Source organism: Monodelphis domestica, chromosome 7 (assembly GCF_027887165.1).
Source record: "Monodelphis domestica isolate mMonDom1 chromosome 7, mMonDom1.pri, whole genome shotgun sequence".
Taxonomy (NCBI): Eukaryota; Metazoa; Chordata; class Mammalia; order Didelphimorphia; family Didelphidae; genus Monodelphis; species Monodelphis domestica.
The window spans coordinates 131,181,983-131,204,152 of NC_077233.1; the positions used below are offsets into that span (position 1 = coordinate 131,181,983).

Consider the following 22,170-nt stretch of genomic DNA (forward strand, 5'->3'; position numbering starts at 1 on the left):
ACAGTGCCCTGTCTACCACAGGAACACAGCCCAACTTTAACAGTTTAAGTTAAAAATCAAGAAAAAGGCTGGAAAAAATGAGCAATTTGGGACTAAAAAAAAATTTTTTTTTAAACCCTTACCTTCCCTTTTGGAGTCAATACTGTGTATTGGCTCCAAGGCAGAAGAGTGGTAAGGGCTAGGCAATGGGGGTCAAGTGACTTGCCCAGGGTCACACAGCTAGGAAGTGGCTGAGGTCACATTTGAACCTAGGACCTCCCATCTCTAGGCTTGGCTCTCAATCCACTGAGCTACCCAGCTGCCCCCTAAAAAATTTTTGATGTTAAAAAATTGTTTTTACATGTAATTGGGGAAAAAACTAAAATATTTTTCAAAGTGTTTTTTTAAATAAGAATTTGAATTCAGGTTTTATTAATTCCAAACACAAGTATTCTACATGTTGTATTCCACTCCCCATCTCTCTCTACACATGCACACACAGAGAAGACTATAAGCTCCTTGAAAGCAGTCTGCTTTTGCTCTCTTCCCATCCTAAGCCCCTAGCACAGTGTCTTATATGGCACAGACGCATAACAAATAAATGTTTATTGAATTGCATTAACTTTAAGGGGTGAAAAAGACAACTATCCTGTAATGACAGGAATAGACTTAGAAGTGACAGAAGGAATAGATTTAGTAGGAGTGGAGCAAAGAATATAGATGGGGTGGTGGTGGTAAGGAATAAAAAGTAGTTTTCATTGATAAAGAATACTAGGGGGAAATGTGGTATCCTCAGGAAATTTACATTCCCATTAATGTCAGAAAGTGGAAGGATTAGAAGAGGAAGAGATTGGTAATGAAGAATTTACAAATAGAGATTCCTGAGAGTTTAATAGAAAAGACTAGAAATTCTGGCACAACTGATGTACAAAGGATAACCCCTGACACTAGCATGGGATGATTGGGACTGGGGAACCAGAAATTTAGGAGGTAGACAGGAAAGTTCAAGTTAACCTTAGGTGAGTGGTTAGGTCATCCAAGTATTTTACAGATTGAAAGAACTCTGGAGCTGGAGTAAAATGACTTGATTTCAAATTCTGGATCTGCTACTATATGCATATATGGACACTTAAGTTCTCTGGCCCTCTTCTGTAAAATGAGGGTATTGAACTAAATCATCTGTGAAGACTATTTTAAATCTAAATTTATGATCCTATGATTCTATAGGATCATTATATCTCCCCTCCCCACATATACCCATATAAGGCAAATTTGACCTCCTTACCACTCCAACCCCCAACATCCCTAATAATCTTGCTAGATATTATTGTCCTGTGATTCAGCCTGTAACCCGTGATTTCTCACTAGAAAGGAGGAAGTGGCCCCAGTGGAGGATGAAGGGAAGTCAATGAGACCTTCCCATCCTCCTCACATACAGCAGCCCAAAGTAATAAAAAGCCTTTTGTCAGCAGTTTGAGATCCCAAAAGAAGACACATAAAGAGAAAAACCAAGGGAAAAAGGAAACAGATCAGAATTGAACCAAGAAGCTCTGACCCCTCAAAGCTATCTTCTCAGTTGGTCAGTAGGGTCAGATTCCAAGTATGACAATGATATTTGCACTACTCCTAGTGTCGTTTTGGGAAGAACGCTTAAGAAACCTTAAAAAGGCATAGAAGTATAAACTTATCACTTATTACTAATTTACCCATTGAGTCAAGAGGGGATGGACAGGTTGGATCCACCTAGGAAAGATCCGGTAGAAGCAGCCCTCCTGGACACGCCTCTTGAATTGGGAAATAGTGGTCGGGAAGGAAGTTCCCCAACAGCCACCAAGGGGAACTTCCCTTCCTTGTATGACCTTGGACAGGCCTTGGCGTAGCCGCAGCTCAATTTCTCCATCTGGGAAATGGGGATGTTGCACGATTTAAAGGTCTCAAATGCCTAATCCTAAAATCTCGAGTTTTAGGGTAGACTGATCGCTGACCTCGAGACACTCACCCCGCCCCAGAGCTCTACCCCTCCCCTCCATTAACCATCACCCTCATCATTGCACCTATAGTGGACATTGAGATGACTCCTCTCCCCACCCCCAGATTTTCGGGGGCTGGGAAGCTGTAAATGGGTGGACCTCCAAAAGGGGCGGGATGGGGATAAGATGGGCGGAGGCCTGACTAGAGGGAAGAGAATAGGACAGGGTGGGGGTCCACGGGGTAGTATAGGTGAGCTAATTCAAAGCCAAGTTTCCTGAACCCTGAGGAAATCACAGCCGGCGCTCCACGGATAGGAACCAGGAGTTCAGATCTCCTGGAAAAGGAAAATGACACTCCCAAGGCGTAGGGGGCGGGGAAGCTGAGCCCCGCAGAGGAGGCCGAGCCCAAACCAAAGGCATGCCCCTTATGCTAATAAAAGCGAATCCTGCGGCTGAGGGCGGAGCCGGGGGGGGGGGGAGCAGTCTCCGGGGTCAGGTGGTCGGACAGACACATTAAGTCTGAAGCTAAAGGGGGGGGGACAGATAGTGCCCCGTGCTGTGCTGATGGAAGTAGAAAGGAAGACTAGCTTTAAATATTTCCTTGTGCCAAAATACCAAAGAATTTGTGATAAAGGTCCGTAGCGACTTTCCTGAGATGGTCAAATGTGATGTAGGTTGGCCAGCCCCGCCCGTGTAACTCCTCCTACTGGCGCCGAATGGTGCAAACCAGGGGCGGGACCTTCAGATCATGTGACGCCACTGCGGCCGCCATTTTGTTCTGCGGTGGTGATATTTAGATCGCATCGCGGAGCTGAGCCGGTGTCTTCCGAGTTCACGCCGTCCCGCCCGTCTACCCACCCTTCAGTCCTTTACCCGCTACCCAGCCCCGTGCCCTTGCCTCTCTCCCCTCGTCCCGTCCACCTTCCGGCCTATCGACCCCGCGCAGACATGTCCGAGGCTCCCGAATACGCGTCCTTCTTCGCCATCATGGGCGCCTCGGCCGCCATGGTCTTCAGCGGTGAGAAGGGAAGGGTAGGGGCGATAGCACGGTCTCCGGGGGTCCCAGACCTCTGCATCCGGGGCTCGGGCTTGGTGACGTAACAGGCTGACGACAGTTCTAGCAGGCGGGGGTATTCCCCCCCTCTGCCTGCGATGTCATGTGACTGCGGGGAGGGCTTTTTTTTCCTCTTATTTTGGGGGGGTGAGGGGCGGCGGCTTTGTGGTAGGCACTTTGTCCCGGGAAAAGGGAGGACTGGAAGGGCACTGGTGGCTCCTAGCTGTCGGTGGGTGCAGGGTCTGGAGTGTCTTCCCCCGCACTGTGCAGGGCGGCTGCTGCTTCTCCCTCCCCCCATCCGCGCTTCTGCGGACTCCCGCAGGTTTGAGGTGGGGAGGGGCGAGATCAACATATTGCAAAGCTGCCATCTTAGCTCCTGGAGATGCCGGGATGCTTGGCCCTGCCTTTTCCAGCACGGTGCTGTGGGCGATCTCGTTAAAAAGCCTTCTGGGTCACAGCCTAGTCCTAGTCCTGGAAAAGGGAGCATGGGCTCCCGACTGGTGAAACAGGTTGGAGGGCAGGCAACTAGCTCACTTACAGATGCCCCCACCCTGTTGGAATAAGATCAGAAGCTTTTTTGTCCAGAGAAGATTATTTATCATTCTATCCATTTCTCTCCTTGCCTCTGAAATGCTGGCGTTCCATCCATCCTAAGAGCACCCTGTGTAGGTCTCAGTTAAGTAATTACCATTTGGTGTTTTGGAGATTTGACCTGAATATCATAAGCTTTTGACCCACTGCAGTGGTTTGGAACTTTTAGAAAGGCTTGGGGTTCTTTTGGAGCTATGGAAGGCACAGTAAAGGGATCATTCTATTATGTTCCTCAATGCTCTAACCATAAACCTTACACTGCTTGGAACAGTTCTCATTCCTGGCAGCCTCTGACTTCCAAGCTGCATGAATTGGGATACTTTTTTCCACCCTGTAGCTTCATTCCTTTTTTTCCTAGGAAAAAAATTGTATGTTTTTATTTGCCTTTCAATCCCCTTACTCTTTCAATTGACCATAATCACTCAACTGAAACTGGTTACCAGTGATTTAGTTGTCAAATATTCAGCCCAGTGACTCTATTCTTTACCTGTCTGGCTGCTTCTCCTTTGCTGGATCATTATCCATGTCTGAGACCCTATTCTCTCCTTAAACTGTTTTCTCATCAGCATCCAAATCTATATATCTAGATCTCCTATCTCTCCTGAATGCCAGCAGCCTATCACACATCTCCAGCTGGATGTCTCACAGGCATATTTCAATCTCAGCATGTCCAGAACAACTCATTTCCCCCTAAGCACTCTTTTTATACTTCCCTGTTTCTGTTTTGACACATGCCCACCATCTTTCCAGGCACTCTCAATTCTTCCCACTTTTCAAGAAGCTATAGTGACTTTCTTCCCCTTAATCAAACTTCTTTTGCTTTTAAAATCTTTCACAATATAACTCAGGATTTATTATCTATTACCCTCCTTAAATACACTGGTAAACCAAACTAGTCCATTTGCTATTCTTATGCATTTAATTCCCCATCATTACACATTACAGGTTTTCCTCTCATTTCTGTCTGGGTCCTTTTCTTTTTCTTTTGTCCTTTTCCCTATGTTTTTTATATTTTGCCTTTGTATACATTTTCTTCTACTAGAACATAAATTCCAATAGGGTAGGGACTGTTCTCTGTGTAAGTTTTTGTCTGTATTCCCCAGAACCTGATACATAGGAGTCACTTAAATACTTGCTGACTTGAATTAGTAAGAATAGTCATCCTGAGACCATCATGGCCTAAGAACTGAAATGAAGGTAGGAATCCCAAGTGTCCCTTTACTTAAAATGTATATGGGAAAATTTTGACCATTCCCTTTCTTTAAAAAAAAATAATCCTTTTAGTTTCCTGAGAGATGAGCCTCTAGCTCTACAAAGGCCACTTTGCCTTAGGGAATCCAGATAAATGGATGACTGAAGTCCCCAATCTTTAAGACTTGTGGCTTCAAATTCCTTTAAAATTTGTGTGTATACAGGGAATCAAAAAAATCATCATTCATTGAATACTGTTCCTGGCGCAGTATTAACCCAAACCTTTGGGCTACAAAGAAAAGCAAGACTCCTTTTTCAAGGAGTTCACAGTAGTAGCTAACATTTATAAACCTCATTGTGTGCCAGGCACTGCTAAGCACTTGAAAATTATAATTTCATCTGTTCACAACTATCCTGGGAGGTAGATGCTATTGTCAACCTCATTTTTCACATGAGGAAATTAAGACAACTAGAGGTTATATGACTTGCCCAAGGTCACATGGCTTGTGTCTGAGATCCAGTGTGCTGTGCTATACGCTTGGCCACCTAACTGCTCCATATCTACTGGGGGAGACACCATGCAAACCACTGTGTTTAGACAAGTTATAAATAGGAAATAGACGTCAGTAAAATCAAAAGAATGGGAAAAGCTTCCTGTAGAGGTGGGGTTTTAGCTAGAACATAGGAAGGCAGGGCATCTAAGATGCAAAGGGAGAATCGGGCATGGGCAGCTAGTAAGAACGTGATAGATGGAGTGTCTTGTTCATGGAACAGCAAAGTGGCCAGTGTCACTAGATTTAAAGTACCAAGGCAGGGATGGCACTAGATTATGTGGAGGACCAGATGAGATTTTAGTTTTGATCCTGGAGATGATAAGCCACCTAGCAATGTTATATAGCACTGGTAAAGAGAGGGGTGCAGCATAGTTGTAGGCCTCACCCTATTCTTTATTTTTGAAGGGTAACAAACTTAAGAGTTTCTCTTGAAAATGCTAGAGAGAACTAGGTCACTTAGTTGGTGACATATTTGAACTCTGGAAGACAAGCATGGTCTGTTCTCCATACTTATTTTGAAGACCAAATGCTATACTGACATCTGATTTTGAGCAGGGGGGAAGGTCAGGAATAATGGCTTGAGAGGTAACTATTTGGAGTATGGTATGGGAGAAAGAGTTCAAATTAATAGGAAGATGAAGAATTTAGTAAAGAGACTAATTCCTAGTCAGCAGCCCCCTTAGACCGGTTTTGCCTGGTCTTGCCCTCATCTGCTGGGTTTGTTTTTTTTGCTTCAGTGACCAAGCCCTCTCTTTCCCTGCTTTAGTGGCTGAGTTCAAATGTTTATAGGTATGTGAAGGGTTTGAACACCAAATATTATCTGCTGACAGTAAATACCTCATCAGTGGAAATTTGTGTTGAGCCAGTCAGTCACAAACTCCAAGGATCTCTTGTAGTCCTCCTATATACTGACTCATGCTTTGTTCACCCTATTTGCTGGTTTCTTGTCCATGTTTCCCTCAGTGAAGTCTCAGTGTCAAATGCTCCTGAGTAGTCATTTTTTCCTTATCGCATGGGGAAAAGACATAGGATTTAATTTGTGGGGAAAGCCTTGGGAAATTCTACTTCCCGTTCTCTGCAGAATCTGAGACGCCATGTCTGTTATTTCCAAATCAAATGTGTCTGTATCTTTCTGTATTAGTCTTAGTCTCAATTTTAAGACAGTGGTGAAGACTAGGTAGGCAGTCAGGGTTAAGTGTCTTGCCCAGGGTCACACAACTGAGAAGTGTCTGGAAGCCAGACTTGATCCCAGATCCTCCCAACTCCAGGCCTGACAATCTTTCACACTGTCTTCCCTATCTACATCTATTGGCAATTCTGAATAGTTACTGATAGTAATTATATGTAACTTTCTGGCAAATGTATCCCAGCTTCTGACAAACCTGAGCCACTGGTTAGAAATGTTTGCCACCATAGAAGCAGAGGATTGCTTCAACCCCACCCTTTGTCTTTAGCAATATCTCGAAGGGTGGTGGCCAAACAATCCATGTTCCTCAACTTCTTCCTCTTGGTTTTTGGCTGCTCAATCCTTGCCCATCCTCCATTTTATGCTTTTTCCACCACCTTCTCTGGTCTGGCCTTGTCTCATGGAATGAAGTTGTCTCTGGCACTGTTCACCCTCACTTTTTCAACTCTTATGTTGGCTACTGGGGACTTGTGCACAGATTAGGAGGTGGTGTTCTTGTGAAGTTCCAAATTTCCATAATCTGTTCATTCAGAGAGCATTTATTAAAATATGTATCAGGCTCTGGAGGTCCTAACAAAGAGTAATCTTTGCCCTCAAGGAGTCTACATTCTCTTGGGGGTGGGATAGGAGAGAGCATGTATATAGAAAAAGGTAAATACTAACATAAAGAAAATAATTGAGGGGTGATTATTGCAAAATTTCCCCTGATATTCCTTAAAACACCTTCTCTAAGCTGAGTTTCTCTAAGCACTGGTTCTTTCTGTATATAATTACATACATGTAGGTATCCCCATTGTTACTGTTTTAAACAATTATAAAGCCTTTTTAGCCTATCTTAATCTACTTTTTCATTGTGAGTTCTACCTCTACCACATTACTGAAACTTCTTCCCCAAGGTCACCAATGGCTGCCCTCTTGCCAAATCCGATGAGATTTTTTTTTCTTCTTTGCATTCACTTGACTTTGTAACATTTGATACTAACCACTTCCTTGAAACAATACTACTTTATCACCCAGTTCCCCTGGTTCTCCAACCTCTGTTTTCTCATTTCTTTTGTTTGATCCTGTCTCAATAATTGACCATTCCATTCAAGGCTTTGTCCAGTGACTTTCCCTTGGAGAGCTCAAATTTTCATGTGGTAACACTATTTAGCTCCTAAGCAGATGACTTTTTTTTTTTAAACCTTACCTTCCATCTTAAAATTGATGAGTATCAGTTCCAAGGCAGAAGAATGGTAAGGGCAAGGCAATGGGGGTTAAGTGACTTGCCCAGGGCACTTAACTAGAAAGTATCTCTGGTCCAATTTGAACCTAGGATCTCCCATCTCCTGGCCTGCCTCTATTCATTGAGCCACCTACCTTAAGCAGGTGACTTCTAATCTGTATCTGTAATCCTAACATGATCCCTAGCTGTATATCTTACTTGTGGGATATTTTCTTTTTTGTCTGAAGCCTAACTGATTAATCCTGCTTCTCCAAACTTTAGCATTTTTCAGTTTTGACAACACCATGTTGTCAATAGCCATTTTTCCTGGACCGGAAATTTTAAAGTTTTTAGATCTTTGTTCCTTTCAGAATGCCTGACTAGGTATTCATCACCTTCACAACTTTAAAAAAAAAAAAAAAAGAACCTTTACCATCTTAGAATCAAAGCTGTGTATTGGTTCTAAGGTAGAAGACCTTTAAGGTCTAGGCAATGTGGGTTAAGTGACTTGCCCTAGGTCATACAGCTAGGAAGTGTCTGAGACCACATTTGAACCCGAACCTCCCATCTTTAGGCCTGTCTCTCAATCCACTGAGCTACCTAGCGGGTTTCTATTCATAACCTCTATTGGATCTCTTCCTTCGTTCCATTTGGCACAGGAACATCACTGATCTTTTTTGTTGCTAATTTAAACATGCCACGTATGTACTGCTACTGCCACAAGAACTTTTGCTTGTGTTTTCCTCTCCCTCTATACCTCCTCTGCCTGATTCTTGTAAGGACAAAAATTAACCCAATCATTCACTCAGAATCCTTAGAGCTAAAAGGGAGAGAAGGTGCCTTCTGAGGTATCTCTATAGATAAAGGATTTGACTAGATGATTTGCAAAGAACTTCAGTTGAGATCCTGTTACTGGATTCTCTAGGCTGGATCTCAATTCCCTCATGTGCAAAAAGTTGAACATAAATTCTTACTGTGTGGATTTGAGGGATCTGGAAAGCGTTCTTAATAAAGGTGGAAATTTGAGCCAGTCTTTGTCCAGGTAAAGTGCAGCTATGCAAGAAGGAAATATTGCACACCAACAGTATGAAGGCACAGAACCATGAATGCACTTAGCATTTTAAGAAGAAGACACTGGTAATATCTAGGCACTAGAGAATTGTCAAAAATTTCTATTAGGAAAGATTAATCCAAGTAGCCTTTTAAGAATAGATTCATAGTAGAGGCTAATAATAAATGACAGTTGTATAGGACTTTGCAGTATTCTTTAGTATCTATCTCGCTTGACCAGAGGCAGAACAGCCTGTCAGAAATTAAACACTATGGTAAACAGAAGGGGCAAGTACTTTCATTGAGCCTAAATTCTTGGCAAAAATCTTATAGTTTAAAAGTCTAGATGCTGGTCTTTAGTCCACAGTTCTTTCCAGAGTTCTAGGTATTTTCTGCTACTTGTCTTTCATTGAATTAACTTGTTAACTTGAAGTAATGACCCTAAAATTTAAAAGCTGCTTTGAATGAGACATTTGATTTAGAAGGTGTGGGTGGGTGCAATTTGTTTTATTCTCCTTGTGTTCTTTTGGTATCTTTTCTGTATCTTCTCTATTGTCTACATCTCTTGACCTTTGGAGGTCATTTACCTACCACCCAGTTTATCTCAAATTCCTGAATACTCGGGCTTTCTTCTAGACTTTTTTTCCCCCAACTCCTTGAAATCTGTGTTTTAGGTTCATTCTATAGGCATTTCTTTCTCCAAGGTCACCTTTCGCTTATCAGCAAGCCAATAGCTTTTTCTAGTCTGAAATGTATGACTTTGTTAGCCAATTTCTGGATAGTCTCCCCTTGGCTCCCACAACAAAACACTTTTTTGGGATATGTTGAGTGAGAAAGTGAAAAACACTTCCTGGTATTTACAACTAAAGAAAACTGACCATTTTGTTCTGTTGTTATCTAATTGTTTCCTACTAGGCTGACAAAGAAGAGGCCTCTTTCTATGTGTCTCCATTATTTCCTGTTTTATTTCCAGTTTTTCTCCTTTAAATACATAAACTTCCAGTATCCCTTACTCTCAAATGAGTAAAAACTCATACTAGAAGTAACTGTTTAAGGTAGTATACCTTTGAAATTAAGACTTTAGATTGCTCCTCCTTGATAAGTACATTACCCCTCTGATAAGCTAATCAATCATTTTGCTCTTAATCTTTCTCTTTAGCTCCTCCTGGGTATCAGGTACTGAAGTCTGAAGCTATAAATCTCCATATGCGTTTGGATTAACCTTTCAGATGTCTACAGGCTTGCCTCTAGGGAGGTTTCTGGCTTACCTTCTTTCCCCCCCCTTCCCTCCCAATTTCTTATTCCCCAGCCCCTGAGATGCTTTCTGTTTTCATTTCTTTTGGCTTCCCTAAGACTAAGCTTTCATAGGGCCATTCCCACTCTGCACTGCTAGGGCTTTCCCTGAGTTTAATTCAATACATTGTATCTCATGTACAGATTTTGTTTTTCCACTTTGGACTCCCCATATGAATTTTTGAGTCCTTTGAGCTTGTTGACTAACTGCTTTCCTCTCTTTCTCAGCTCTTGGTGCAGCTTATGGCACAGCAAAAAGTGGCACTGGTATCGCAGCCATGTCAGTCATGCGACCTGAGCTGATCATGAAGTCAATCATTCCTGTCGTCATGGCTGGTATCATCGCTATTTATGGTCTGGTGGTGGCTGTTCTCATTGCCAATGCTGTGACGCCAGCAATCACCCTATTCAAGTGAGTGTGGGTCCTGTTCCTTCTCCCCTCTTCCCATCCCCCTCTCCCAGCCCAAACTGAGGTCACAAAGGAAACTCTAGTGAATAATTTAGTTGGTACCTATCTGCTTAGCACCCATACCTCCTCAGTAACAAGATCCTTCTCCTTGCTCCCTTCCTGCTTGTGCACATTTACTCTTCTGTTTGCTGACCCTATTCATTCATTCAACAGTTATTAACTAAGTAGGGTGGCCTGGGGAATTTTCTTGGAGGGGACTAGTGGAAGGAGGGAGGAACTTAGGTCAGCATTTGCCCCCCCTCCCACCCCAAGTGAGCAACTAGTCCATGTGAGGCCTTGACTTCTGACTTTTGACCCTTATAGGAGCTTCCTTCAGCTGGGAGCAGGCCTCAGTGTGGGCCTCAGCGGGCTGGCAGCTGGCTTTGCCATTGGCATTGTAGGTGATGCTGGTGTTCGGGGGACAGCGCAGCAGCCCCGACTATTCGTGGGGATGATCCTGATCCTGATCTTCGCTGAGGTGCTTGGCCTGTACGGTCTGATTGTGGCCCTCATTCTCTCTACAAAGTAGACCCTCTTCTCTTCTCAGTGTCTCCCCTTACCTCCCCTTTACTCCTGCAGCCACAGAGTATGATGTAAAAGACCTGTCTTGAACCACCCCATCCCTCCTGATTTGCTCCAGAACAAATGGCCTGACACTTGGTGCAGTTGTCCAGTCGGTAGTTGGTCTTGTAAATGCGCAATGTCTTAGTGACTCTTCTGTGTCGCTCTGCCCTGATTGGGTGGCCCCTGAACTGGTCCTGGTTGGGGCTGAGACCTCCTGGGGCCAGCCCAGGTGGCTGTGCAATCTCCCTACTCATTTGCAGTTAGTACTCTGTGTATAAAGATGAATTAGAATTGTCATTTTTCTCTTCACTGGATGTTTATTTATAAAGATTTGACATGTTCATAACGTTTATGGAGCAAGAATTTTCAATTTCCCATGCTATATATTAATCTTAAATATAGGTAGATTATTGCACTGTGGGTTTAAATGTCAAGTGCTGAGAATTCCTTGGATGTGATCGTTTGAAATTTGAGATCGCTGTAGTGTCCTGGTATTAGTAAGAATTGTATGATTTGGGAACATGTTGAATATGTGTTTCCAGTGGTGCTGTATGGCACTGGGCCAGGGCTCACAGTGATTGTTTCCAAATAAAAATCTGACTGGAGGGGCTGGTGTGGTGTGTCGATCTGTGAATGGGTGGGCAGCCTTTACTGCAGAGTTTCTCATCATTTTTTTGTATCATGGACCCCATAAATGTATAAAATGCACAAAGTACAAAGGAACCAAGTCTTTTGAGATAAACATTAATATGAAAAGTTCAGACAACAGAGTATCAACAGAAAGGTATGGAAATGGATGGTAAACCCCTCCAGGTTGTGTTTAGTTCATGAATAGAGGGGGAAGAGGCTTTAGACCCAGGCGAACACGGAGAAATGTACTTCCTCACTGTCACAGGACCAGCAGACATTAGAACCATAAGCTTTTAAAAGTCAGTATTTCTGGCCTTGAAGGGAAGGAAGCCACATGCCCTAGTGTGATGCCCTCACCCCACCCCCTCCTCCCAGCTGCCCTCCGGGGCCCAATCCTGCAGACCCTTAGGTGTCATATTCTTCAGAGACTCCGCCCTAGTGCCCTCCGTGGGGCGGACCCCTGTGCAGAGCTTCCGCCCCACAGGTTGCCTCTGCCAAGATTTCAGGGTCCGAGGAAACGGAGAAAGTCGAGGACTGATCGCTAGGGGGCAGCCGCGGGTGGGACTTATAGGGGGCGAGGTCGGCTGCACGTGGCTGGGCACGTGTGTAGTCAGCTGATCGGTCACCTGACAGCGGGGCTGGGCCCCGGAGCCTGTGAATAAACGGCCCGGCCTAAGATAGCCCCCAGTCCTGGGCGGAGAGAGTCACCGGAGGGCGGGTTGTCACACGCAGCGGGGTTCTCTGCGACAGCACCAGCCCGCCCCCACATCCTAAACCGAGATGCGGTCCAACAAGGTCCAGCCTGAGGCCGCGGTCATGCAGTTCACCAACTGCCGCATTCTGCGTGAGGGAAAGCTCCTCAGGTTCGGAGAAGGGAGGGGGCTCAGCTCAGCCGGGAATGGGGTGTGAAGGGGCAAGACGGGGGACAGGAGACAGCAGGCCGAGAAGGAAAACGGAGGCAACGAGAGTGTCTAGAATCCAAGGGAGCGACGGCTCCTAATTCTGGGTTGGGGGGGGGGGGCGGGGTGGTGGGTAGAAACGTGGAAGAGCTAAGATATAAAAAGGAGGAAGGTCCTCTAGAGTAAGAAGAGTGCTCTGATCTAAAGGAGATTAGACCACTACGTTCTCTTGGGAGAGAGGGTTCTGGAGAAGGATGAGTCTGAGTTTTGATAGGAGATAGAATCCTGGAAGGGAATCAAGACCAAATTATGGGGAGGAGTTCAAGCTGGCTATAAGTTAGAGCAGGACCCTAGTTTAGGTTTTCGTTGGCAGCCTGGTCCCATTTGGCCTTTTTTGGGCAAAGATCGTGGAGTAGCTTGCCATTTTCTTCTCCACCTCATTTACAAATGAGGAACTGAGACCATCATGGTTAATTAACTTGCCCAGGGTCATGCCAGGAGGAAGTGTCAGGTCAGATTTGAATTCCAATCCTGACACTCTATCCCCTAGGTTAGAGAATAACTCATGGAAGTAGGACCCTATTAGGGGAGGGCCCCCTCACCCTGACACCCAGTCTACTTGTTTAAGCTCTGCACTTTCAGGGAGGACCTATGGGTTCGAGGAGGACGAATCCTGGATCCACAGAAGCTTTTCTTTGATGAGAAGAGAGCAGCTGATGAGCAGAGGGACTGTGGGGGCCATATCCTAGCTCCAGGCTTCATTGATGTTCAGATAAATGGTAGGAGAAGGTATCCATCCTTTCCTTCCCTTGCCCCCCTACCCACCCTCCAGGTCAGTTGTTTGGTTTTTCCTTCTATTATACCTAACACAGAGCTGAGAACTTCCCAACTGTACCTTTGCCAACAAGGAACCTTAATACTCATATCCTGCTTTAGCCAGAATCCCATCCCCTCCTCTATGGAATTTCTACTTTGGTTTGCTTTCCTAGAACTCTTCTTTTTAACCTAAAGGACTCGTGTCTATTGCACCCTATTAGCTGTATTCCTTAAACTCTGGGCTAGCTCCTGACTTCTCCAGAGCTTATTCACTTGGCTTCTTCCTTGCTCAAGTTGTTTATGTTTCTCCTGGGAACCTTAGTCTTTTATCTTTCTTTTCTTTTTTTGAACTCTGACTTCAGTTGGTTTGACTACTGTAATTCTTATTTAATAAGACCACAGATAAAAATTACCCTTTAAACTAAGCAGCCTCTTGGCTAATGCAAGCAGGATTCTTGTACTCGGGCTGGTGGTAGGAATGGATGGGGCAAAGAAAGTTAGTTTCTTTTTCTGGCCACAGGTGGATTTGGGGTGGACTTCTCCCTGCCCAATGAAGATATAGCTTCAGGGGTTGCTTTGGTTGCCAAGAAGCTCCTATCTCATGGGGTTACAGCATTCTGTCCAACCATGGTCACCTCACCATCTGATGTTTATCACAAGGTAGGTAAGCTGAGGACTTTTGGTATTGGCATTGCTTCCTTTCATTCAAAAAACGCTTTTGTTCTAAAATCCCAAAAATCTTCTAGTCAAGGCCCCTTATTGTCAGGCAGTCTATTAAACTCTCACCCATCCACATTAAACACTTCACCATAAAAACCAGTGGTTATTGATTGGCCTTGAGGTACTCTATCCATCTTTGTTGCCTGATCATTTGTTGAATTTAACCTCCTAACTGTAGTTGTATTTAATTTGGCTCTTGCAAATGAGTGAAAAATTTTCTCTATCAGAACCACCAACAAAGAAAAATAAATTGAGAGCCTTAGATAAAGTAAGTTTATTTTTGTAATGAAATAGTTTCTTCTCAGTTTTGGAAAGTTTTGCAGGGTATGGAAGAAGAACCTTGGTTGAGCCAGAGAAACATGTGACAGTTTATTGGTGATTGACCCAATCACCTTTTATGTCTTTGAGAGACTAGTGCTGCCTCATTCCATAAGCTGAAAGTGGAGCCACAGTTAACCAAATAATTTGAAGTTCTTTTTTTTTTAAACCCTTACTTTCCGTCTTGGAGTCAATGTATTGGCTCCAAGGCAGAAGAGCGGTAAGGGCTAGGCAATGGGGCAACTTGCCCTGGGTCACACAGCTAGGAAGTTTCCGAGGCCAGATTTAAATCCAGATCCTCCCAACTCCTGGCTTAGCTCTCTATCTAACTGTCCTAACTAACTGTCCTCTTTATTAACAGTTTGGAAGTTTCATTATGTTTGGGATAACTGCCTTACCCCCTATAGAAGGAGTTAGGCCTTTGGGTTGTAGTTTTTAAATAGAACAATATTTAATTCAAGTCAACAAATACCTCTTGATCTTCCTGAGTGCCTATCCTTCTGCTGTGTGTCCTAACACATATCAGAAGGGGTCTACAGTCTTGGAATGTGTGTGGGAGTGGCTTAGACAGATGAGGGAATTGGACAGAAATTAGATGGATAATGTATTAAACTATGCTAAAAGAAAACCAGAGAGGGAAATACTTATCTAGGGGTCATACTGTGAATCTGTGGTGGTTCAAGACCAAAACCCAAGGCTTCTGATTTGAGTTGAAAGGAAGGAAGGTCTCTTGAGGTTAGGGAACATTGCTTGAAGGAAGTAGAATTGATAGAATTTTGAAAGACAGGTGGGATTTATGGGTGGGAGGAAGAAGAAAGGAATTCCAAAGAGGGTCCTGGTGTATAATACTAAGGAAGATGAATAATTTGACGATAGTAGAGGGTGTATATATTGGTGAGGAGGCTATCAGGTTGTATAGGTTAACACTTGTGGTTCTGAAGGCCTTGAATTCCAAGGCACTGAAAGCCAACATAATAATAATTGATGGAGCACTTGCAGAGCAATCTATCTGTATGGTAAACCCTCCTTTCACCAACTACATAAACAGTTGCTTCATAAACACCACCAGGGTTGGGGTTCTTCACTATCCTTCCCAAGTAAAATCACATAGATTCACTCTTCCAAGACCTGCAGTGACCATACAACACAAGGTCCAAGCTTGGGTAGTTCTTTTCCTTCTTCCCAATTCCATGATTCCTAATTTGGGGCAGGTATGCCAGGTAGTCTGACTAGAATATAAGATACATGAAGGACAAGTAAACCTTGAAGGGAGGTAGGTATAGAGCCCTCCAGAGCCTTGAATGCCAAGGTAGTGAGTTTGTATTTTATCTTGTAGGTACTAGGTGCTAAATCTTTATTGAAGGGTTTTGAACAGAGGAATGGTATTACTGAATTTGCATGTAAGGGAAATTAATCTGTTAGTGGTAGGAGAGGTAGCTCGGTAGGAAACAAGAGGTTCTTCTCTCCATCTCTTCTAGTCAAATTTGCAGAACTAAATCTAATGCTAGCAATAACCTTTAACCTCAGGTTTCAGTATATGTCCTATTTGTTCAGTAGGCTCCTTCCCCCTAGGGCTGGCTCTTGCTTTGAAGGCTTGAGACCCTACCAACAGACCCACTAATCACTGCTGTCCTGAATCCTGGGGATTTTTTACCCTGCATTTTATTAACCATAGGGAATCCAGGAGGAAGAAAGGAAAGTAGCAGTGCTAGGCACTGTGCTGATCACTTTACAAATATTCTCTCATTTGATCCTCATAAGAGCCCTGGGAGGTGGATGAAGACCTGCCCAGAGTCATGCAGCCATTAAGTGGTTGAGTACAGATTTGAACTGAAACTTCTGAGTCCAAGATCCTCAATCTTTCCATCGAGCCTCAATCTTTCCATCGAGCCTCTGAGTGGAAGAGGTTTGGATTCTTTTAACTTGGTATATGACTTTGAATAAGTCATTTCTCTTCTGGGAAGTTTCTTTCTTTTAAAGAATGAAGGATGGCCTCAGACATTTCCTAGCTGTGTAACCCCTGGGCAAGTCACTTAACCCCCATTGCCTAGCCCTTACCACTCATATACCTAAGATGGAAGATAATGGTTTAAAAGAAAAAAAGAATGAATGAGGGGTTGGACTAACTCTCTAAGGTCACTTGATTTTAGGTTTTATATGCTGTGGTATCTTTGGGAGCTCGCTCTCTCCTGGCTCAAGGGACTGGTTGGCAGTGTATTTTTGTAAAGGAGTAGTTGATAGGAGAATTAAAATGTTTCATTTAATCCATATCTAGGCTGAGACTTTATTTTACCCTGTTGCTATATAGACCTGAAGTTTTCCTGCTACATTTTCCTCAGTTATTCCAAACTTGTTTAGACCATTCTGCTTTTGCTTTATGTTCTGTAGGGATCTGTCCTGATGTTCACTTTCTGTGGCTTCTTTTGCTTTTATATCTAACTCCATCCTATTCCTTGGCTCAGGCCCTCGGAGTTCTCTTCACTGATTTTCTGAGTTTTCCTGCCCATTTAGCCCCACCAGCCATGCAGTTCTTCTCCTGGGAGAAGGGAGAAACTGCGAAATGTATAAGGTATTGGGTTCTGGGCTATGCTCTGGGCCTTGGTCCATTGTCATTAGGGTCCTGGCTTTGGGCTGGGCGCTGGGTTGGGCTCTGGACTCTGAGCTCTGGGCTATGGTTACTGGGATGGGCTAGATTGTGGGCTCTAGACTTCTATGCTGGCCTGGGATTCCAGGGATTTTAGCCAAGCTGGGATGTACTATGAATGGGCCAGGCTGCTTTTGTCTTTGGACTTGACTTTGAACAAGGAGATCTGGTCTGCTTTAGTCTAGAGCTTATAATTGCTTGTCTCTCCCAGGTCCTTCCTAATATTGCTGTGAAGCGTGGTGGCCCTGAAGGAGCTGGGATCCTTGGTGAGTCCTATTAGCCCTTAGGGTTCTTCAACAATCACTTTTTGTTCTTTGCCCTGGGAAGGAAGATGGGGTAGAGGAACAAGGGGCAGAGAGAAGGGTTTACAATGGGCTTATCTTGAATGGCTTTTCTCTGTTCCTCAGGGGTACATTTAGAAGGACCATATATCAGCCGTGAGAAACGGGGGGCACATCCTGAGTCCCAAATTCGCACCTTTGAGACTGGTGCATTCCAGGATTTGTTGGCTACTTATGGATCCCTGGATAATGTTTGCATAATAACTCTGGCTCCTGAACTTAGCCGAAGTGGTGAAATCATCCAGGAGCTAACTTCTCGTGGCATCTGTGTGTCTGTAGGTGAGACCAGGTTGGGATGTGTATGTAGAACATACAGATCTTTATTACCTCAAAGCTCCCTATAACCCAAAATTCGTTTCTTTCCCCAAAATATCCTCAGAACCTCCAACACTAATTCCTCTTCTTGTGACCAAATCTCCCAGGTCACTCCATGGCCAGCTTAGAAGAGGCCGAAAAAGCCGTCCAGAATGGAGCCAGTTTTATCACCCACCTCTTCAATGCTATGCTTCCTGTGAGTTAGTGGCTGACTGCTTGTTTAGGTGCCCTTATCGCAATCCTTTTAGGAGCACTCCCCCTTAGGTGTTCTTTGCTCATTCACTCTTTGATTATCCCCATGATTTCCCCCCTGATGTGACATGACTGGCTTGGCCTTGCCTCAGTGAGCCCTTTTCCAGCTCCCACCACAAATCCTGGTGTTCTGGTAGAGGACAATCTTAAGGAGAGAGAGTAATATTGGTAGGGGGAGGGAACTGAGGAAGAATATTAGAGGATTTCTGGAGATACCAGCCAGGGAGGGGTGATGTTGGCAGTATGGAATGCTCAGGGTCCAGCTTCTCCCCCATCTTTCTGCCTCTTCCCTTTGTCCTTATTGTCCTTCCAGTTTCATCATCGAGATCCTGGCATTGTGGGTCTTCTGACTAGTGACAAGATCCCAGATGAAAAGCAGGTTTTCTTTGGAATGATTGCAGATGGGATCCACACAAACCCTGCAGCCCTAAGGATTGCCCACAAGGTCCATCCCAAAGGTGGGAACAATAAGGATAGAACAATAGAGACCTAGATCAAAGTTAGGGAGTCCAAATGTGTGAATAGACTGACAGTTGGAAGAGGAAAAAGAGGGTTGGAGGTCAATAAGGGATAACAGTTGTGATCTTCTTCCTAGGCCTTGTTCTGGTTACTGATGCTCTTCCTGCCCTTGGCTTAGGCAATGGTCAGCACACTTTGGGTCAGCAAGTTGTTGAGATAAAGGGACTGAAATGCTACGTGGCCGGTAAGGAGGTGGGGATTTATGTCCTTAATGGCTAAAAGAAAGGGATACTGATTTCTATTCAATTTCCTCCCCATTCCTCTAAAAATGAAATCCAAACAACCCTAATCTCCAACAAAGTAGCCTATTCTTGTTAATATCCCTGTAGCATCTGCCTGTGAAATCCAACTCCTTTAGAATCCTTCAGCTGACCTCATTTATATCTGTCTGTCCCTTAGCCTCATTGTTTATCTTTTTTCTCCATAGGCACCACGACACTTTGTGGCAGTGTGGCCCCAATGGATGTTTGTGTTCGGCACTTTTTCCATGCCACAGGTCCTCCGGGTGGGGAAGGGGATAAATTTTCTTTGATGCCAAGACCAAGAAATCTAATATGAGGGTGGAGGGGTGGGTTTGACTCTGTTGTTGTTGCATCCAGGGGCTTTCTCCATTTAAATCCTTTCTTCTTCTTCCAATCAGGGCATGAATCTTTATAGATGAAATGCCATGGGGGCTTTGGGTCCAGTCTTCTACACCTGGTCATGCCTTTCTTGTATGTTTGCCTTAGGAAGTCATCGTTTCTGGGGCTCTTTTGGTCCCTGAAGACCTTGGGCAAAATATTGTAGCATGATATTTTATTCTCTGCCATTCAGGCAAATGTGCATTTCTGGTATTTAAATTGAGAAGTAAGATGAGGCATGGGTTTGGAGTGTTACAGAGCATAATAGGAAGATTCCAGGGCATGGAAAACACATAGATTTCCCACTGGGGAAGCTCCCTCCCAGGACACTTCTTTCTCTACGCCTTCTGCTTATTGTCTACTTCCTGGAGCCAAATATCCACTATCCCTACCAGACTGGAAGGAGGCATCACAGGAATACATCCTTCCAGAGAAAGGGTGCTTATCACATTCCTCACTTGCCCAACAGACTGCAAGATGGAGATGGCACTCGAGGCTGCATCCCTACACCCAGCCCAGCTGCTAGGGATAGAAAAACAAAAGGGGACATTGAACTTTGGCTCAGATGCAGGTACCTAGGGTTTGGGAATATGGTGGGGCACACTGGTGAAAGGGTATGATCTTCTCACTTGTGCAATCTTTGGGTCTTGAGATCTTCACTCACTGACTTCTCTAATTTCAGGGCTAAAATGGTATCTCCCCTTCCCATCTGGTCTCAATTGTCAGGACCATATTCCCTACTCTTTTTGAATATTGGATACCATAGCTGTTCACTAACTACACCATCCCTGAAGCCAAAACTTGCTAAATCTACTTCAGGATTTTCTCTAAAGTTTTATTTCCAGTAGTACTCAAGGATTAGGCTTGGTAACCAGATGATGAAAACCAAAAGCTTTTGCATCTCACTTAACAGGGAAAAAAAGCCTCTGGCTCTAGAATTTTCTCTGTGGGCTAAGGCTTTCTGCTCCTTGATGCTGACTCTTCTTCCATCACTTAGGGATAGAGCCACTTTGAAGCCACCACAGCCTCACTGGCATTTCTTAATATTTGTGGCATAGAATTTTAGAATAATTTAGGAAACATCTAGTCCAGTACCTCATTTTACAGATGAGGAAATTGAGGCCCAGAGAAGAAAAATAACTGACCAAGTCACGGATATTCAAGATTCCTCTTCTGTTTCTCCTTCATGGGGCATCTAGGAAGATCATGAAGAGGAATGAGCTGGGAAAGGAGAGAAACAGGGGCAGGTCATTGTTTGGGGAGAATCTATTGACTAAAAACTGGGGTAAGAGAGTAGAAACCCTGGAATGATTCTAAAATATTCCCCCTCCAGCCCTTAGTTTGTTAGGTATGCATGCTGTCTGCTAATGTCCTGTGATACTGGGTAGCTCACTCTCCTTTTAAAAAAAATATATTTTTATTTATTTCATTAAACATTTCCCAATTGGGGGCAGCTGAGTACATACACAGTATTGAATCCAAGACGGAAGGTAAGGGTTATTTTTTTTTATTTCCCAATTGCATTTTTTAAAAATTGTAATATTGTTTAAAAGTTTGAGTCTCAAATTCTCTCTCTCGTATGTGAGAAAGCAAGCAATAGAATATTGACTATATTTGACTCACTGTTCTTTAAACTTCAGTTTTCTTTTTTTTTTTAACCCTTACCAATACTGTGTATTGGTTCCAAGGCAGAAGAGTGGTATGGGGTAGGCAATGGGGGTTAAGTGACTTGCCCAGGGTCACACAGCTAAGAAGGGTCTGAAGACAGATTTGAACCCAGAACTTCCCATCTCTAAGCCTGGCTCTCAATCCACTGAGTCACCCAGCTGCCCCCAAACTTCAGTTTTCTTATCTGTAAATGGGGAAGATCTCTATCCCAGTTCTCAAGGAAGAATGGTAAGGGAGATTTAGACCAGATAGAGGGAAAAAAATCACTACTTTGAGAGTTACTTGGAATTAGGGGAGGCTGCTAAGAGACATAGTGGTTCCCCTTAAGGTCCTTCACCAAAGGCATCTGCCAGGTTTGTAGAAGGTACAATTTTTCAGCTATGAGTTGAACTGAAGGCCTCTGAAGTATTTCCCAACTCTAAAATGCTGTGAAAATACCTTGGCCAGGTGAAAATAGTGGGAGGGTCCTTTGGTAATTAATCCTATGAGCTCCCTACAAACTGGGAGGACATTGCCTCAAGCACATTTCCCCTGGTGTTTTGTCTGCAGATTTCGTGGTCCTCGATGACTCTCTGAATGTTAAGGCCACTTATATTTCGGGGGACTTGGTGTGGCAGGACAGTGATTTCAGTCATTGATGAGATGGATCCAGGAGAAGACCCTGATTCCCCTCCAGGGCAGCAGGGGCAGAGGCCCTGCCCCAGCCCTCAGCTAGATGCTATATCTGCATTGAGTTCAGCGGCTTCCTTGGGGTCTTGGACATCTGAGGGGACAGAAGTTCCTGGCCTTTCTAGACCCTGCACTTGAAGGAATATTGAACCTAAGCTTTGGACTTGAACATGGACTCACAAGAGAGCCTCCTCTGTAGTGTCCTTTTCCCCAAAATAAAAAGCTACTCCTTATCCTGCTTCTCCATGATGAACCATGATGAGTATTGATTGGGGCCTTTGATGATCAGGCCTTGTTCCTGTTTAATCAATAACACTGATGAATATGTATCCTGAAGTGCTTTGAGTTCTTTTTTTTTTTTTAATTGAACTTAGTATGGTTGTGACCATTCAGTCAAGGTGGCCTCCATTTTGGAGGAGTTTGTTCCTGTGATTGTTTCAGAGATAGTTTCAATTCATTTTGCATTAGTCTGTGGAACAGCCCTCTGCTAGACTCAGATGCTGGAGAAGTTGTGATTCCTTTCCCTTGAAGAGGTTATAGTCTTATTCAGAAGCAAAGATTAATAAATAGGAAATGGGACAAGTTACTATGTTAGCAAAGTTAATAAAGACTTTTAACAAGGTTAGATGTGAGAAATGGGCTGAGAAAGTAAATGTCCTGGAGAAAGTGATACTG

General features: G+C 44.0%; 2 protein-coding genes across 6 annotated transcripts; both read left to right on the top strand.

Annotated features, from left to right (window-relative positions):
- Positions 1-2,459: 2,459 nt before the first annotated feature.
- Positions 2,460-11,689, top strand: ATP6V0C (ATPase H+ transporting V0 subunit c). Its single transcript, XM_001364757.5, has 3 exons — positions 2,460-2,967; positions 10,301-10,484; positions 10,845-11,689. Exons 1-3 carry the CDS (start codon positions 2,898-2,900, stop codon positions 11,047-11,049), a joined length of 459 nt encoding a protein of 152 aa, XP_001364794.1. The 5' UTR covers positions 2,460-2,897; the 3' UTR covers positions 11,050-11,689.
- Positions 11,690-12,281: 592 nt separating this feature from the next.
- On the top strand, positions 12,282-21,831 carry AMDHD2 (amidohydrolase domain containing 2). Of its 5 annotated transcripts, none has more exons than XM_056805490.1 (12): positions 12,289-12,577; positions 13,242-13,402; positions 13,950-14,089; positions 16,979-17,036; positions 17,323-17,377; positions 17,519-17,731; positions 17,875-17,963; positions 18,333-18,477; positions 18,615-18,722; positions 18,966-19,034; positions 19,628-19,729; positions 21,376-21,831. In XM_056805490.1, exons 3-12 carry the CDS (start codon positions 14,031-14,033, stop codon positions 21,462-21,464), a joined length of 987 nt encoding a protein of 328 aa, XP_056661468.1. In that variant the 5' UTR covers positions 12,289-12,577; positions 13,242-13,402; positions 13,950-14,030; the 3' UTR covers positions 21,465-21,831. The 5 variants fall into 5 exon arrangements, with proteins under 5 accessions (XP_056661466.1, XP_056661468.1, XP_056661465.1 ...); XM_056805489.1 differs by having other exon boundaries at positions 12,290-12,577; positions 13,242-13,392; XM_056805487.1 differs by lacking the exon at positions 16,979-17,036 and having other exon boundaries at positions 13,256-13,392.
- Positions 21,832-22,170: the final 339 nt, after the last annotated feature.